The 19,284-nt window shown below is 38.4% G+C and overlaps 1 protein-coding gene across 2 annotated transcripts in view; it reads right to left on the reverse strand.

Annotated features, from left to right (window-relative positions):
* Stim (stromal interaction molecule) overlaps positions 1-19,284 on the reverse strand; it is a 102,312-nt gene that overhangs the window by 11,012 nt on the left and 72,016 nt on the right. For both annotated transcript variants that reach the window (XM_083136013.1, XM_083136004.1), the window contains exon 12: positions 3,787-3,940. In XM_083136013.1, coding sequence (XP_082992139.1) covers positions 3,787-3,940 — 154 coding nt within the window. The remainder of the gene's footprint in view (positions 1-3,786; positions 3,941-19,284) is intronic.

The raw sequence follows: 19,284 nt of genomic DNA on the forward strand, positions 1-19,284 counted from the left end.
AAACCCGAACTGTTCCAAACTCCCTTCTCAGGAACAAACAAGGACAATAATAATTTGCCGCTGGAAGAGTATCCAGTTAATCATTTTACAGAGTTGTAGTAACTTGTTTGAAAATGCCTTGTGTATGATTTCGTTTTAGTCTTTAATCCAGTTAGGATAGGTATTGGTTTGCTGTCTTTTCTGTAAAGTTCAATGAACTAAAAGCCTTCGTCTTCAGCCGGTCGATCATACAACATTCGCAACCCTACGCTCGCAACATTCGCTTTCTTGTCCTGCCGCTGCATGCGTCTTGGCTTGGGGCTGGTGGGAACAGGTGGACGCGAGCTGTTCCCTCGGAAGCTATTTCGCAGCGTTTAGCCAAGGCATTTAGCAGATGCTTAGACTGTAGAAGATTTTTCAAGTTCGTTATGAATGACACGCAATTTTGCAATGAAATTAGGAAAATATGGACTTACTAGACTCAAAACTATCAATACGACACAATTAAACTTTAGCACATAGCAAAAATTCGAAGGAAAAGGAATTCGCTATGTCTCTCACAGGGAACAGCTAGAGAGTTCAGCTTCCGTGGTGAGGATTGTTTACCTTCGCGCGTGGTCGGAAATACTCGGCATCAGGCCGTAGAGGGTGGAACGACAAGGGTAGGTGAAGTAAACAAATGCCCAGTCACTGTGAAAGTTTTTCTTCGGCGTTACTTTTGGAAATGTTGATTTCGGGAGAAAGAAGTGTTCTTATTATGTTAATATAGACAATTTAAATAGCTTCAATGGGCGATAAGTAGGAGGGAACAGCCTGTTCCCTCTGTTCCATGGAGGGAACGCCACTGCTGTGAACAGCTATTTTGCAGACCAGGCGAAATGATTTTATAAAAAACAGTAATGGTTTTGGAACATCGTTGGACAAAATGTGTCGAGCTCAATGGAGACTATGTTGAAAAATAAATACAAGTTGATGAAATTTATTACCATTTTCTTATTCATTTACCTTACTTCTCAAACCACCCACATATGTCTATTATGGACAGAGTTGAAATAATGATTAGATGCATAAGTCACCAAAGTTTCTCATATCACTGAAATAATAAAAGTTAGTGTATCACATAAAGCACAGTATGTAACTGAGTTTAAGTTTTTGTTTTAAGTCCACTTTATGCACAGGAAGGCTCATCGTGATGGACCTACAGTTTAAAGTGGGAATCGAACTGCTATGTGACTCCACCAGGTGTTGAACCTGGGACCCTTGATTACAAGGAAACGACACTACCACTATGCCATCAGAGAGGCCCACAGTATGCCTTTATAGGTCAACTAAAAGTCATGTTATTAAATTGTGAAACTTCTATTAGATACCCTATATATTCTCACCCATTCAGCACAAATTAGAAAATAATCAGAAATACACTATGTGATCAAAAGTATCCGGACACACCGCGAAACGTGTGTTTATCATAGAGGGCGACACAGTACTGCCATCTACCGCATGGAACACATAGTCAGCGAACTCAGTAGTCTGCAGACAGTGTGAGACAGCAGTATGGGGTGGTCTGAGGAACTCACAGACTTTCAACGTGGTCAGTTGGAGATGTGCCACTTGTGTAGGAAGTCTGTGTGTGAGATTTCCACCCTTCTAAACATCCCTCTGTCCACTTTCCAATGTTATAGTGAAGGGATATGTACAACCCAAAAGCGTGCAGGCCAACCTCCCATGTTCACCTCCAGAGACCATCGAGTGTTGAAGAGGGTCGTACAGCATTATCGTCAATCATCCATCGCCACCATCACACAGGAATTCCGAACTGCATCAGGATCTACTCCAAGCACCATTACTGTTTGGCGCAAGGTGCGGCAACTTGGTTTCCATGGCCGAAAAGCTGCCCATAAGTCAAACATCACACAGACAAATGCCAAACGCTGCCTCGTGTGGTGCAAGGAGCGTCGAAACTGGACCATAGAACAGTGGAAAACCGTTATGTGGAGTGATGAATCGCAGTACACAATGTGGCGATCCGATGGTAGGGTGTGGGTGTGGCGAATGCCTGGTGAACGACATCTATCAGCCTTTATAGTGCCGACAGTGAAATTCGAAGGTGGTAGGGTTACAGTGTGGTCATGTTTCTCCTGGAGGGGGCTTGGCCCCCTTGTTGCTTTACATGGCAATGTCACGGCACAAGCTTACGTTGACATTTTAACAGCTTTCATGCTGCCTACCGTCGAAGACCAGTTCGGGGGTGACCATTGTGTCTTTCAACACCACCGAGCACCCGTCCATACTGCAGGGCTTGTGGGGGAGTGGTTTGACGACAACAACGTCCCACTAATGGACTAGCCTGCGCAGAGTCCTGATTTGAATCCCATAGAACATCTCTCTGATGTTTTGGAATGCCGACTTCGTGCTAGACTACACCGATCCACATCAATACCTCTTCTCATTTTGGCGCTCTGCGAGGAATGGGCTGCCATTCCTCAGGAAACCTTCCGGCACCTGATTGAAAGTATGCCTGTGAGAGTGAACGCTGTCATCAAGGCTGAGGGTGGGCCAACACCGTATTGTTTGCCAGTGTTCCCGATGGAGGGTTGCCCAAACTTGTACTTTATTTTCAGGTGGGTGTCCGGATACTTCTGACCACATAGTGTACACATAGTGTATCTCATGCGCTAAAAGTGCAAGAGAAACTTTCAATGTTTTGATTGACATCTGTATCATTTTTGTCTTGAATCTAACAGAATGTTGGAATGTTTGTTTGTTTTAATTTTTGTTTTAAGTGAGATCTAAACTAATGTGCAATGTGTTTCTGCCAGATATTGAACCTGGGATGCCTTGATTACAAGGTGACAACATTACCACTATGCCATTCAGGGAAGCCCAGAATGCTGGAATATTTATGATATTCAATTTGTTCTAGTGGACAAGCATGGAAATGATTTTACCAACACAAAGTATAGCACACAACATATAAATGTTAAAGTATTTGTGAGGCTAATGTGACAAAGGACAGAAACCTAAATGATACGAAATACATGTCTTAGGTGGAGAATTTTCCCAAGAAGGCTTCTTGGTTTTATTTTAGTCTGGAAAAACTTTTCTATCTTGATCAAACCCTTACGAAGTTTAGATAAAAAACATGTACTTGCAAATTTGTCTTTTCTCTCTTTGATGAATATGTGCAGTTTCAAGCATTAAACTACAAAAGACACGTAATAAATAATTGTAACAAAACTACAACTTTCCTGCAGCATTTGAACTCCAGAAATTTCAAATATTTATGCCTAACAGCTTTTGTTACAGTTCTATCATATGGTAAGTTTAATAAGCGAGATCAAGAGTCCAGCATTCAATGCAACCTGAAAGATACATGCACATGTTGCCTGAGCAGACTAGATTTGGCAACGTTCAATGGCAGGTTTAGCTACTTGCAAAATTTACCATTATCTTCTTACCTTCTGTATATCTGTCAAGGAATGCTGCAGTTGCATTTTACTTCCATTTACGTTCCCGGATTTTACATTTTCCCACATTATACATTCAATCTTCATGGTCTAAATAAAGCAACATACTATAAAAATTTTCCGTAAGTGTTTTTTTACCACTTTGGTCCCCTGGAAAATGTAAAACAAAGGTTCCATTGTATCTGGATATCTTTATGTTTTTACTATCAAGCAATCTAATTATACCAGAATCACATGGTATTAGAGATCTGTTTACTATTTTCCCAATTCCCCATTAATTCGCTAACCCACTCCAAATCAAGTTTATACCTCTACATAAAGATCTAAACATGTAACTTACCTATCACCACCAACAACAAAATGAACTCCACTTCCCACATTACTGGCATCTGTAGGAAAGCTGTCAGTCTCTTCTCTGCCCACCTCACTGCTTCCTGATGATTCCCCATCCTTCCAGTGTTCAGACCCATTGGCCTCTGTTGTGCTTGGAATCACTGCAAACCACATAGCACTGAGCAACATCTAACAAATGTACAACCTACAAGCTAAAGTTTTGTTTGACATTGTCTTTTAAATGCATAAAACCACTGAAACACTCACTGAAAAACTAAATTAAAAACACCACACACTTTGGCTAATTATTCCATCTTTTGTGGATACCGCCAACGCATTAATGAAGGAAGTGAATGCATTGACGGATTGACTTGGTTTATTTTATTTCGCTTTTCTGCCACTTTTGACTAACTGTGAGGATGAGGGATGATATGATGAAACTGATGAAAGAACACTCACAAAGAACACCCATCCCCAAGCTGGAATTTGAACCCAGGACTCCTGGCATCATAGTGCGCTGTGCTAACAACTCCACCATGGATGTTGATCGGAAGGGACTAGACTCAGACTTTATGGTATCATCAATGTGGCCAAAATTAAGATTATTCCTTTTCCCTCTAACTACTTTTTACCACTTTAATGAATGGTGGAAAAGTTACTGGTCATGGTGTATACTATTACAGGTCAACCAACATGAGAAGAGCCCCAGCAAACTTGCAAACTAAAGAGGACAGTTCCATTTGTTTTATCCTCTCGCTTCCCCTTTGCTTGTGCCCGAGTGCCCCATGTTGCCATGTGCATATTTTCCTCTCTTCCTTCGTTGTCAAAAACTTAAACAACATTCAATATCACGCCTCTACTTTCGCCGTGTACATTTTTCCCTTCACGTTGATACAAACACTTGGCACGACTAAAGCTGCTGATATGTTTAACAATGCCATACATTTTCATAACACAAGGGCAGGATTACATGTAAACGGCCGATTCCATTACTTCTGCTATCTCCACTTGCTAAATAATAACCCATGGCACAACAGCCCATAAGGGCCAGGGCCTACCTACTGACTGCTGGCCTCACTCCCACATGTCTCAGCAAAAGTGGGCGAACATCCAACCAGTTACGGGGTGACGTGTGGTCAGTACAACAAACCCCCAGTCGTTGTTGTAGATTTTGCTACTCATTCCTAGCTCCGCAACTTCCTCATGATTGTGGGTGGCCACCGGTCCCGTACACTGGCTGAAATTTCAGGAGAAAAGTTGTTATGCTTGCCTCCAGGAGACTCGAACCTGCACACGTCCCATAGCCCGAGCCAAAAGCCTGACACCTTAGACAGCATGACCTGGGTGTGGGACACCTCTGCTTGCTTGCTGTTAAAAATTCGACATCATAGGGATTTTGTTACCTTGGTTAAGCTGGTCATAATTTTTGCTCTGAGGATTCTGGTCATTAATCACTGAACTGAACATAGATGTGATGTACTGTAAGTACACACACACACTTTAATTGCACCTAGATGTATTTGCTCGTGTATAGGACCCGTGCATGTATAAACTACATCCTTTTTTTTTTTAAGATAAGTACCATTAGAAAAACAAAAAGTAGCTCTCTTGGAATTTCACTCAAAAGTGAAAGCAGAAACAGAAATATTGAGAAATACAGCAATGTTGCAAATTCCTCAGCCTGCACCTGCCAACATAAGATTCCTCAGCCTGTACCTGCCAAGATAAGAGTATGGGAGTGGCTATAATTTCTTTCATTAATAATTACTTGAATTATGGTCATTGATTGATTGACTGATTTGGTTTATTTTGCTTCGCTTTTCTACTACTTTTGGCCAATTGCAAAACTGAGGATGAGTGATGATATGATGATTTTGATGAAGGGACACTCACATGGAATACCCATTGGTTACACTGGTAGTTTTACAAAGTGTGTTGAATTAATTAAAAATGAATTGTTTAAAAATTCAGAGGTACAACTCAACCATGATGAGAAACACCTAGGTAAATTCTGAAACTAAAGCGAATAGTCATTTGTTTTCTCTTCTCGTTTGTGCCGAGTGCCCCATTTTGCCATATTTATAACTTTCCCCCCTTCCTTCATTGTGAAAAAATTCAACAATGTTAAATCTTATGTCTCTGACTTCGCTATGTAGTTTCCCCTTCATGGCGATACAAACACTTGGCATGGAATAAAGATGATGACGATGTGTTGAAGAATGTTGCACATGTTGGCAACACAAGGGCAGGATTACAAGGCAAACAGCTGATCCCATTGCCCATGATCCCTTTACTCGCTTGTGGCTGAAAATTCTATGACAGTGCCAGGATTTTCTCCTTTTGGTCACGCTATATGCTACATTCTGTCAACTTCCTGGAACACTTCAAATTAAATAAACATTGTCTTGGAAACTTACTCCATCTCCCCTTTTGTTGTACAGCGATAAGTAAGCATATATTATTTTCATTATATTCAAAACGTACTACCATGAATTCAACACATGCCCAGAAAACAAAAATACAAATATCATGGATGATTTTTTTAAAAAAAACCTCTATATATATGATTTTCGATCAAATTTTGATGATATTTACATTTTTGTTTGCATTCGTTGATTAAATCTCTGTATGTCCCTTTTGATATACCATACCAATTAAAATTGATGATGAACTGATGGAAAAGTACAGGATAACAAACACAAAGTAAACTAATTTCTTACCTGAAATTTAACCCCATGACACTTGACATTTTAAAATTACTGGACTTTCCATGTGTGCAAATAATATTAATTATTATGGAATCTGCACGGACAACTACCCTCAAATTCACATCTGTTCAATACATACTGAATTGTAAATTTTCATTGGATTATCGTTATGGTGTTATGTTGCATAGAATCAAAGAAAAAAGGCATGAGAACCAAGATCTGATCCAAAGTAAAGACAAACCATGTTTCTAGGCAATACACTTAACTAGAATGTACAACAAAAATGATACAATAAAATACATAAAATGCATTTCAAATATTGTATACTGAACACAAACAATCGATGAGTACACACACACACACACAGGTCTCCTTTGGTGCCAATTCAACATGCCAACAGAGAAAGCATATAAGGAAACTCCTTGTAGACAATTTAGAGGTAGAATAAGAACATAGCAATCATCTCCTCCTCCTCACAACTCTTTGTAACTCCCCTCTCCTCACCATAAGGGAGATTTCACAGGGTAGTGATAAACAACACATTGCCTGTCATCAGTGACATGTCCCTTGAAAACAAATGTAATCATTCACATGGGGCGAAACAGTACATGTTGCTTGTAACTAGGATATCACTTTCACTGGGCAAGGTGGCCACTCTAGAACCATGATAAAATTCAAGTACAATTCCCAGATTTGAAGGCGAACTTTTTAAAAATTCAAGGGTACAAGCAGATGTTTTCTCTATTAAAAATTAACCTTACGTACCACATCTCACCACCCACACACATACACACCAAATACACTAACAATATAAAGGGCCTGTGTGATTCCAATGTATCCAAAAATTCTAGTTCAATTCATTTAAACGGCATATATACATATAGATATATATTTAAAATATTCAATTTTAGTCACGGAGTTTTGCCATTTCACACACTCAGATTTGAAATACATCTACAAACACAAGTCACAAATGTTAGGGACATGATAATCTACAAAAAGTTGTTCATTGTATAAGAATTTCAAACTCAAATTTACCTATTCAACTTCAAGATATCATAACTTGCAAATAATCTTCCATCTGTCAAATGGATTGTTCTGCAAAGAACACTAACAAAGTAAACATATTCCGAGTATTCTGTTTTGTTTTCCACAGAGCTTTCTTTTCCTTCCTCGATAAAAATAAAAGCTAAACTGTGAAATTCTTGCCTTAGAGCATTTATAAATATGTAAAAATTCACTGGGATTTGGATTACTAAAAGTTACAATTTTGCACAAAGGAATTCCCAGTGAGTAGTCACCCTGCTGGGCCATTTTTTCTGGAGCATGCACTATGTTGTCTCAGTCTCTTTGTCATGCAGGCTTAGTGAATATTTTTTCCCCCAGATTCTAGGAGAAAAGTGGCTACTCAGGTGTGTGCAGTTCCAGGTGAGGTGCTGTGGCATGCGGTGATATCTTGGGTTAGGCATGCAACTATGGTTCCGGTGATACTTTCAATAATGTAGTGGTTATTCCGGTTTTCCTTTATGTGACTGATCCATTTAAAGATCCCTACGATTGGATTGAGTTGGTGTTTTAAGTCCACTTTATGCACAGTAAGGCTAATTGGGACTGAAGCTACAGTTTAAAGTGGGATCCGAACCACTATGAGCCTCCACCGGGTTATCTCCTTTTGAAATTGTAGACAGTGGCCTGTTACAATGTACACTTTAAATTAAGAATGACCCACTGAAATATGGAAATATATTTGTGTTTTCTTGTCTCACTTCTAAAATTTTATCTTCAGAAAGTATTTGTATTCAAGAGAAAATGTGGTTTTATTTCGTGGAAAATTTCCGTCATCTGCCTGTGCTCCAGCCAAACACAAATACACAATTGTCTCCTATCATTGTAAAAATTAAACTCCAGGGTGTAACAGCCCTCTAAGGGTCAGGGCCTCCCAAGAGGGTTTTTTATTGAGTGATGAGTTGTCAGCGCATCGAGTCCCATTGCTGCTGTTTTCTGGCTTTTGGCTTAATGGCAAAAATTTGGGGGGGGGGGCACCGGGAATCAAACCCAGGACCAGTTGCCCCAAAAGCAAGAGCACAAACCATTTGGCTACGCAGGAGCTCTCTATCATTGTAATATTTCACTAATCTAGTCAGATTCATTATCTTATTTTACAACTGTAAAAAGTGGTGTGGTTTATATTTACCAACTGTATTTTTACTAAGCATTGACAGATGTAGCATAATATTTGAAAATAACAGAAAGGAAAATACAAATACAAGTCACAGTTCTCCCTTGATATACCCTACTGCATACTCAATGCCCTTGTCGCTGAAACTAAACACCCTTCATGAATACAGGAGTTGTATTTCTTACCCATAAAGGTACACACAGTTAGGATGATGGAAGCAGTTTTGTCGTCTCTTTCCAGCTGTTCCTTACCATATGTTAAAACTTAGCAGATAAAACATGGAAAAAACACATGTAATTCAATGATGGTACAGGTACGTGATGAGGAAACTGCATTTCTCTCCTGAGTTGGACCATGATAACAAAACAAGAAAAGTGGAAACATTCTAAGGGAAGGAGAATCATGACTTCAAATTTTCAGAACAATTTATCCTTTCATAGAACATGAAGGAAGCAACATATGCATGAAAAAAAATGTATGGTGTTTGCTCTTCCTAAGTGAAGTGTCGCTTGTCAGTTGGTTGAGTCTCCCCCCCCCCCCCCTACCTATCACTTCCATGTGAAATCTCCCTAAAACGTAGAGATATGTATTCAATTGTACAGAGCTAGTATAAATAAACCTACAAATCATAGATCACATGACTATTTACAAGGCTGTCGTTTACACTGAATGTGAATATTTTTTCTGTTCAATGTCACAAAATGTCACCACCTGTGGTGCATAGTTTTTTGTGATATTTGCCAAACTTAGCTAAGATGGATGATTCTTGGGAAATAAATAAAATCAGCCTGTTGCTTGTTCTCATGATGTACTACTCACATTAATATTTTCTCACAACAATGGCAAAGAAATATGTGAAAGTGCTTAATATTCCAAAATACAATGTGAAAATAATACAATTAAATTATCCAGATATATTGAATATGACAAACTCAAAGTCACACAAATATATTGGTTCATTGCTTAATGAAACAGTGGACCTATCCATGTGTTTGTTCCTAACAATAAACGAACAATAATTAGTATTCCCTTCATGCCACAGAACTTACAAATAAAAAGGAGCAGAACTGTCTCACATCACTACATAATCACATGCAGAGAAAAAACTACCCAAGAAAGCACCAAACTAGTATAACAAACACAACTATCAGAAAGGAAACTTGTGATCCAGAAATGAGCAACATAATGTGTTAGTTCCAGAAGACACATGAAGACCCTACATTCCCTTCACCACAAGTATCACAGCTTACCCCTTTCCATGGGTGTGGAATGGTGCACACATAGCATTCAAAATTATCTCAATCCACAGGCCAGCAGCCACCATGCAACCTGGGAACAAATTGCTCACAAAAAACAAATAAAAAGGAATTGGTAATATCATGCTGAAAGTCAAAATAAATCAACATGGGTTCAATGATTACATTAGAATACAGGCATACAATATTTCTATTAGTAGTAGTGACTAACTGTATGTGAAAAACTGTATCAGAAGTTACTACATCAAAAACTTTCTATAAAAAGGTATGATAAATGCTAATGGAAATCAGAAGGCTAATTGTAAATAAATCTGGCCAATATTAATGGAAAAAAGAGTTAAGTTCCTGTGTTTCACAAACACAAAAATATGAACTCTTCGTCATAAAAGCATACAATTGAATTCAGACAAATTTTATAGATTCCAATGTATCACCTACTGCATAGCAAAAATAAAAAAAAAAATGGAAGTGGATTTGAATGTTGATAGCTCAGATGATTCAATGTAGGCACAGAATACACAAAACCCAGGTTTAGATTTGGGCCCTGGTTGTCACACTTTTCACGACAAAAATTGAGCACCAAATATAATCCCTACTTCCCTATTGGCATTATCTGGGGTTGAACTGTAGAAAATTTGAAATGAATACGATTTTGTACTTAAAGGAATGCTACACTGGATGGATAACATTTACTGTCAAATTGACATGGTCCATCTGATAATGTTACAAACATGAGAATAGACAAAAGTATTAATATCATGTCTATAGAAAGAATGGAAGACAACAACTTGTGTAGACTAACTGAATTTCTCAATGAATCATCATAAGCACACTGTAGACTGTTCAAACATCGCTGTGAACGAAGGGAAATTCAGTTTATAGTAACAATCAACAACAGCTGTGTGTCCTTTTGCAATGCTGAAACCTTCGAAATTAAAGGTTGTCCCTCCCACATTAGAATTTTTTCTGAAAACTTAGCAGTGGTTGGTAAGTATCAAGAAGGCATGTGTATACATTAGACTTACATTAATTGATTATTATTATTTTGAAAATGAGGTTATGTTTCCAGAATATGTGCTGTAAATGTAAAGAAGACATTTCAAGGATTAGAGATATGTATAAAATGTATGTATTTGTCTACATGACAACACGAGCAGTGAAACATAAGCCAAGGCCCAGTCATTATAAAGACTTACCTATCAGTTCAGTAACATGCCCTCACCATTCATATTTAGTTACACAAGATTCAGTCCAATTTAAATCCACAGGATGCTAGTTGAAAAAGTATTTCAGGTGCATCATGCAAATCACTGTGGCATCTTGCATCCTTATTGGTTGCTTTATTTGTTACTTACCTTACTGGAAGGCAGAAATAACTTCAACCTCAGTGACTCATGTGACCTCAACTCAAAATGTCCTTCCTCGATTTGTAGGTTCTCATTAGCACACAATTTCTCAGTTAAAATAATCAAACATACAAATACCTCGAAATTTGAACATCATTGCATCCTTCATATTACTATGTACAGCTTGCACATGTACATTATTAACAATTACTTATTTTAAAAATTGCAAGCATTTAAAAAACATACCTTGACAATATTTCAGCAGAACTTTTACGAGTCGTAACGATCAGAATATAAGCTACCATAAGCATAACATGTCCAATTTCTCCTCTGACTCTTAAATAGGTTGGCCAAAGGCTTATGTACAACCACTGTTGAAATATTTCACTCTATGAACCACAGGTACTACTTTCTTCTTTTGTATTGAGGCCGTAGGCGATTTCCAATTGCTATATTTTCTTCACTACTGACCTCAGTTGTTTACATGTTAACATACACACATAAAAAATCATTTAATCTTACGCTGCACCTTCAATGAAATTTGTTCCTGCAGCAAGTCACCAATTTTTGTTTATCATCTAAATCCTATATCCTCTGCTGTCACGCCATTGAATTTCTTTGATGCTTGTTGCCAGCAACTTCTTGGTTGCATGTAATATGACTGCTAGACCCTCTGTGAAAGGAGGCCAATGACCCGAAGGTCAGACTTTGGTAGCCCTTCAAGGATTACAAAAAATGTTGCCTAAATGCTGTTTTGAGTTTTTGATTTAAGACCACTTCATGCACAGAAAGGCTAATTGGGACTGGAACTACAGATTAAAGTGGGATGCAAACCACTGTGTGCCTCTACCGGGTATCGAACCCAGACCTCAATGTTCTTGAGCTCTGCATCTTTCAACAACGAAGTTCATGATCGAAGTTACAGGAGATGTGTGATGCGAGAATAACAAGTTTGCATTTGAAACCATTGACCAGCAATGGTATTATAGCTCTCTTGGCAACATGCTGACAACAAGCAAACAAGAAACTGACAGTCTGCTGCTGGCACTAGAGTCCATGGAAGTTTCATATTTTTCTAAGAACATCACAGGCTGTAACAGTTACAAATTTGAATAACTGCACCTGATAGGTGTTAAATTAATGTATTATTTATACATATCCAAGAAAAATATCCTACTGATTCTGATCATTGACAGACAGTCAGAAATCTGAGATATATTCAAAATAAGTCACATTATTTGTAACAAAAAACTGGTTGTAATTCCTATCTAAAATAATGATGCTGTGAAAAAAATATTGAACAGCAAGTACAACTCATTGCTGGGAATAAGTACAATATTTCACAGTCATATGGGCTGCGTATTGGTTGCTGCCAGTGAATTGCTAGTGAATGATTGCCATGATGGCCATCATGTATGTAGCAGCGAATTGCTCTGGATAGAGGAAGGAAAGTAGTCATGGACACTTATGGGTTGTAACAACTTCATGGACTTCCATGGACCCAGAAGTGTCTGAAACTGTACAAGTGCACAAAAGGTTGCAGAGGGTTGTAATGCACAAGAATGCTTTCAAGAACTGCATGATGGGTGCAAACACACAGAAACATATCACTTTGGAGAATGCAAGGTGTCACAGTTCTGCCTCTCATAAGAATCTTGTTCTCCCCAAAGAATCAGTGTGAGAAAAACATCACACACCACATTCGAGATTATTCATGCTGTAGGGTGGTTACCACAGTGTTAAGTGTGCATAATATCTGAATCGATATTCAATTGTTTGTAAAGTTGTTAATGATAAAATTGGGAGTTCAGCCATCTTAGAAATGGTTATTATAAGTTTAGTATTAAATCGTTATTTTGTATCCTCGTTTCTATCTTTATACTGTGAAGTACCTACGTGTGCGAATCAATTAACCTCTACGTGTGAATACACAACAGAGATTTATCAGGGTGGCTACAAACAAGCAGAAATAAAATTCCCTGACTTTTCCAGGTTTTCCAGGACAAAATTTACATTTTTCCCTGACAATTACAAACTAAACTAAATCGATGTTTTTGCAAATAGAAATAATAAACTCACACAGATTAACGTATGGTTTTGTTAAGTACCAATGTTATCTTCTATGAAATTGACTTAATTTCTATGATTTGAATTCAAACTGCAATATAGTGAATTTGGAAAATTATTACAATTCACAAGCTAGGGAACGATTACGGAATGTTTCATATGCAGTAAGTTTAAAATAAAATACTTGATTATTTTTATAAAGTTACGATTAAATGAGATAAGAGTGAAGAGTGATTGATTAAGAAATACAATTTGTAATTTATCAGTCTCCTTATACATTCTCGGTATTATATGTTGATATTTCCGCTGAGGTTTGGAACCCTCTGCTTGCAAGAACCATGAGAGGAAACTCATTTTTCAATGCATAAAGCTACTTCTCTCTTCTCTGTAAAGCAAACAACTTAACTCTTGCATATAAGTGAAACAATTGAATTATACAAAAGAAAGTCTCATATTTCCTTACATTATCAATGGGATTTCTGCTTGAGTACAGTATATCCAACTGAAGTACTGTGAAACTGACAACATGCAGACATACCATTATTGCTGACGAAAAGGGTATGTAGGTATTAGAAATTTAACGCAAGGATTTTATAGAATTGCACTGTATAGGTATCTGATTTAGCTAACCACACATTAAAACAGGAACACTCTAATAATAAAAGCTTCTGAAAGTTCATATACGAGGGGAATCCTGAAAAAAGCTCCAATGGTGCCTATACGCAGCACTAGTGGTCGGAGAGCGACACACACACATGCAGACAGGAAGAAGTGGCATGCAACTGTAATCTGGTACAGTTGTAATGCAGCAGTTTTAGGACAGTTCTAGGTTAAAGATTGCAGCTCTCATACAGTCTCCCACTGACTGCGATGTAGATGTAGCCTACATTGCACGCTCAGAATTTGGCGCAGAGCCACCAGCAATCGTGTGAGGTGTGCAGACCGGACGTCGTGAGTGATAGTATGGTCAGACGATGGTGCAGACAATTCACGGAAGGCCAATCGAATTTGAACAACCAAATACAGCTGAGTACACACGGGGGCCCTTTGCATCACTTCAGGTGAGAGATCTTGGACCACTCCCTGTACAGCCCTGGTCTTGAATGTACAGACTTTCATCTCTTTGTTTAACTGAAGAGGTTTCTGGCAGGGTAAGGATTTGACAGCTACACTGCGGTAGAGACAGTTCCAGTCTTTGCTGTCAGACACATATACCATGGGCATACAAAATTTAGTGCCATGCTACGATAAATGCCAGAACAATGGTGGTGATTATGCCGAAAATTAGGTTAGGACTCACTGTTACGAATGCAATAAATTACAACTGATATTCTTGTTATATTTATGCCTAATCGGGAGGGACCTTGATATATATTTTTTTTAAATTGGTTTATTTTCTACTAAACGGTGTTATTTTTCCCAAAATTCACATTTTCATTTTAGCGAATTTTCTGGCAAATATCTGAAATTATACCTTCATGGTGTTTTTAAACTACTATTTCAAATTGTAACTCACATGACTTATGCCTCTTCGTGAGAGTTTCATATCTAGAAAGTTATTTTGGAAAAGTTATTTTCCATACCTTTTTTTTTTAATTTTAAGGTAAGGATTTTAGATAATGGAATTCTCCCCGTATATACTGAAGGGTGTATAATGACCATAAGTGGCGACGCACCCAAAAAATTAAAATCAATCAATCTCACGTGACAGATACCGATATATTATGGCACCAAAAATTGGCATTATCTTTGAATAGGTGTTACTTTTTCAAAATTCACGTTTTTGTTTTAGAACATTTATCTGCCAAATATACCGAAACGTAATACTCCATTGTGGTTTTAAATTATTATTTTAAATTGTAGGTCACATGGTCTACGTATTTTGGTGAGAGAGTGATATGTTGGAACAGATTTTTGGGGAAGTAAAAGTAAAGTGCTCCTCTGCACTTTTCCATGAAGGTGTATAGTAGGGGTGTGGAGTTAGAGCTCCACACCTTCTTGATCACGGCTGAAGGTAGGGGTGATGTGATCAGCACCACGCTCCTGGCTACCTTTATCCCTCCAAGTTTCCTCAAGGTACCAGCTTCATATGATGCTGGATGGGCGCCGGAACAGTTTGAATAGGTGGAAAACATCCCGGTTCTCCCCCACAGGGGATCGACCCCGGGTCTCTCGCATAGTAGTCAGATGCCCTAATGACCAAGCTCCATTATTACTCGCTCGAAATGCCGATGTGCGCACTTACTTTGGTAATTCAAAACATATCTCGTGTGACAAATACGAAGATGTGGCTCCTGTGTGACGGTAGATACGCACTCGATCTCCTGTTAGAACCCTGCCACTTTGCTCTGTGATGCAAATGGTTTTGATAGAAGTTGAAAAAATCGTGGGAAATACATGATTTAATGTGGCTGTCGGAATTATTCCTCTATAGTTTACTCTTGAGTAAAATGTTGGAAAACTTGCATGTTCTTTGTGCACAAACATGGCCTAGAAAAGACAAGAATGTTGGATTTCATGGAATTTTTCGTTGTTTTAGGACATTTCTTTTTAAAAAAAATCGCTAAAAATGCCAATAATTCGCATTTTATGCCAAATTCGTATTATTTAGATATTTCGAACGGGGCGAAAAATTACCATTTTTCACGGCTTTGGCGTTTGCGAAAAATCAATGTCCCTACTAATTGGAAATTACTTTTTCGCCACCCCTCGTAAAAATCAGTAGATGGAAAGTGAAAATTTAGCAGGGCTGGAAGAGAAAAGTCAATTCTTGAAGAAAGTTATTTGCTTTTATGATTGAATGATTTGAGTAAATATGATATTAAAATATTTACATATTTATTATTAGTATTTTATTTCATAATATTGGACATTAACCTTACTCAGTGAGAGATTAATGACCATCTCTCATGAGTTTAAACAGACAGGACAGAGTGGCATCAATTTCATTGCAATACTAGTGTTGCAGTAAATTTGAGGTTGGGAGCATGCACTTGCCAATTTTTATAACGTTCAACAATGCAGATTTATGTTTCACTTTTTCGTGGCTATTCAATATATATCCCATTTGGTTGGATTCTTTTTGTTACCTAACAATAGTGCAATGTCTTTGTAAACATATGTTAACTTGTGCGAAACCAGTAATACGTCAGGATGATGAAAGAAAACCTTCGTAAGCACTGCTACATTACATAACGTGAAGTGAGCCAGAAGAGTAACAAAATTCGAGCAGCATATTTGAAGTCTAAAGCTGTTCTTGTTTATGCATGCGATTTTTGTTGGATGTTGCAGTCCATGCAATTTCTGTCGCATGTTGTAGTGAGGTACTTTGTCGGGTGGCGATATTCGACAAAAATCGTATGTATCAATGGAACCTATTTGTTTCCATGTTCCTTCAGTTTGCCCAACAAAATGCCTTACTACGACGTCCGACAATTATCGGATGGCCCCACCCGCTCGTATCCCCTCCATCTGTTTACAAGTCCCCTTACTACTCCCATACGGTCTGACACAGGTCTGGAGCAAGCCTGGGAAATTCATATTGATGACCAACCTCCCCCCTCTCCGCAACATATCCATGCCACATTTCCGAACAGAGTTTCACACTTTGGCTCATTATTCAACTTGTATGGCACCCAGGAACATGAAACATGTTTCATTCTCTTTGGAAACGTCCATTCTTTGAAGAGAATACTAAGGTTTGCGCCTTCTCCCCAAAATAGCGGGAGAAGAGGGGGCAAACTCCAGATTTTTGTGGGTTTTTTCATTGAAATACGGGGGTCCCCCCAAGCCCCTCTTCCTTGGTCCGGCATCCTGAATTGTACACGGTTGCATGCTCTGATGTTCTAGCTGCAAAACAAAACTTATCCGAAGTAGATTGCTCTCATAGTACCAGAGTTATAACAATTTTCCTCCAAAATGGAAATTACTATTTTTCGTAAAAATCACATTTTGGCTTATTATTCAACTTGTATGGCACCCAAGAACATGAAACATGTTTCATTCTCTTGATAAATATCCATTCTTTGAAGAGAATACTAAAGTTCGCGGCTTGTCTCCAAAATAGTGGGAGAAGAGGGGCAAACTCCAGATTATTATGTTTTTTTCCCATTGAAATTCGGGGGTTGTACCCCCAAACCCCCCTTCCTCGGTCCGGCGTTCTGAATTGTACCCGGTTGCATGCTATGATGTTTTAGCTGAAAAACAAAACTGATCCGAAGTAGATTGCTCCCATAGTGCCAGAGTTATAACAATTTTCCTCCAAAAATGCAAATTACCTATTTTTCGTAAAAATCACATTTTGGCTTATTATTCAACTTGTATGGCACCCAAGAACATGAAACATGTTTCATTCTCTTGATAAATATCCATTCTTTGAAGAGAAAACTAAAGTTCGCGGCTTCTCTCCAAAATAGTGGGAGAAGAGGGGCAAACTCCAGATTATTATGTTTTTTTCCCATTGAAATTCGAGGTTCGCGCCCCCCAAACCCCCTTTCTCGGTTCGGCGTTCTGGATTATACACATGCGCTGATGTTTTAGCTGCAAAACAAAAGTTATCCGAAGTAGATTGCTCCCATAGTGCCAGAGTTACAACAATTTTCCTACAAAGAGTGTTCGTATTTAAAATTCCCGCCAAGAAGCCAGGACGAGAGAAATTTCTCTCTCTCTCTCTCTCTCCTCCTGCCATCACTGGTTTCTGGCACCGTGGTTGTGTTGCGCATAAAAGGGGCCTAAAAGCTGGGGCCGAATCTTACAAACGAGATTTCCTGTTCCCATGCAGAGTTCCATAACGATACCTTTAAATAAATAAATAAATATAAAATTTTAAAAAAGTCAATCAAGACTAAATTCCCTGACATTTCCCAGACTTTTTTTGACACCTCAAATTCCCTGACTTTTCCCGGTTTTCCAGGTTTTCCAGGTCTGTCGCCACCCTGTTTATACATGGCGACGAGGCAAGTTACAGCACACTTATAAAGAAACTAATAGTACTAAACCTTATAGCAAGTACAAGGCTAACACTGTACAGGCTGTTGAACCTGTTTCTTCGGATGATATGGACAGTGAGGGGTTAGATGTAAATGAATTAAGGGTTGGAATGATTACTATGGAAGTAAATGGAGAAAGTAAATTTATGCAAGAAAGATCGATTGCGTATAGTTTGTCCCACTGTAATGAAAGTTCAGTTTCGTCTACTACATTTAAAGAAGTAAAGCGTTATCTAATTAAACATTTTGCTATTTTTGGGCTACCAAAGTGTATTGTGGTAGATAATGGTCTTCCATTCTCATCGTCAGAATTTAAAACATTCTGTGATGAACGTCACGTCAATTTGTACCATTCTCCTGCGTACCATCCTGAAAGCAATGGTCAGGTCAAGCGCTACGTGCAGACAGTGAAAACAAAGCTAGACTGTGCTGTGCGGGAGCAATTGAGTAAGAATATGCATATCAACGTTGAAGAATTGTTGCAGAGAGTATTGGTAGCTTTGAGAAGAGAATATAACACATCAAGTGACAAAACGCCACAGCAAATGATATTTTCTTACATTCTCAGTAATAAATTTGATGCCCAAATGGAAGAAATAATAGATCAAAACTGTGAAAGGGATAACGCAGAAGCAGATGAAAAGGTGAACCAAAGAGGCAATTTTGTATGGGTTATGTTACCATTTAAGGACAAGAGAAATGCTATGTGTTACCATTTAAGGAAAAGAGGAATGCTATGAGGTATGTCAAGGGAAAAATCATGGCACGGAAAAGCAAAGTTACATGGCTGGTGAATGTTGAAGGTAGAAACCGGGTCGTGAAGATCAGTTAAAATGGATGCAAGACAAGAAAGATAGATATCATTTTGGAAGTCAGGATGAGGAGGAGGATAATAATGAACGAATTCATGGACCAGATACAGGTCAAGACGGCTGATCAGTTTTCTGCGATGAAGACTTAT

The sequence above is a fragment of the Lepisma saccharinum genome, chromosome 1 (genome assembly GCF_977018435.1).
Source record: "Lepisma saccharinum chromosome 1, izLepSacc3.1, whole genome shotgun sequence".
Classification (NCBI taxonomy): Eukaryota; Metazoa; Arthropoda; class Insecta; order Zygentoma; family Lepismatidae; genus Lepisma; species Lepisma saccharinum.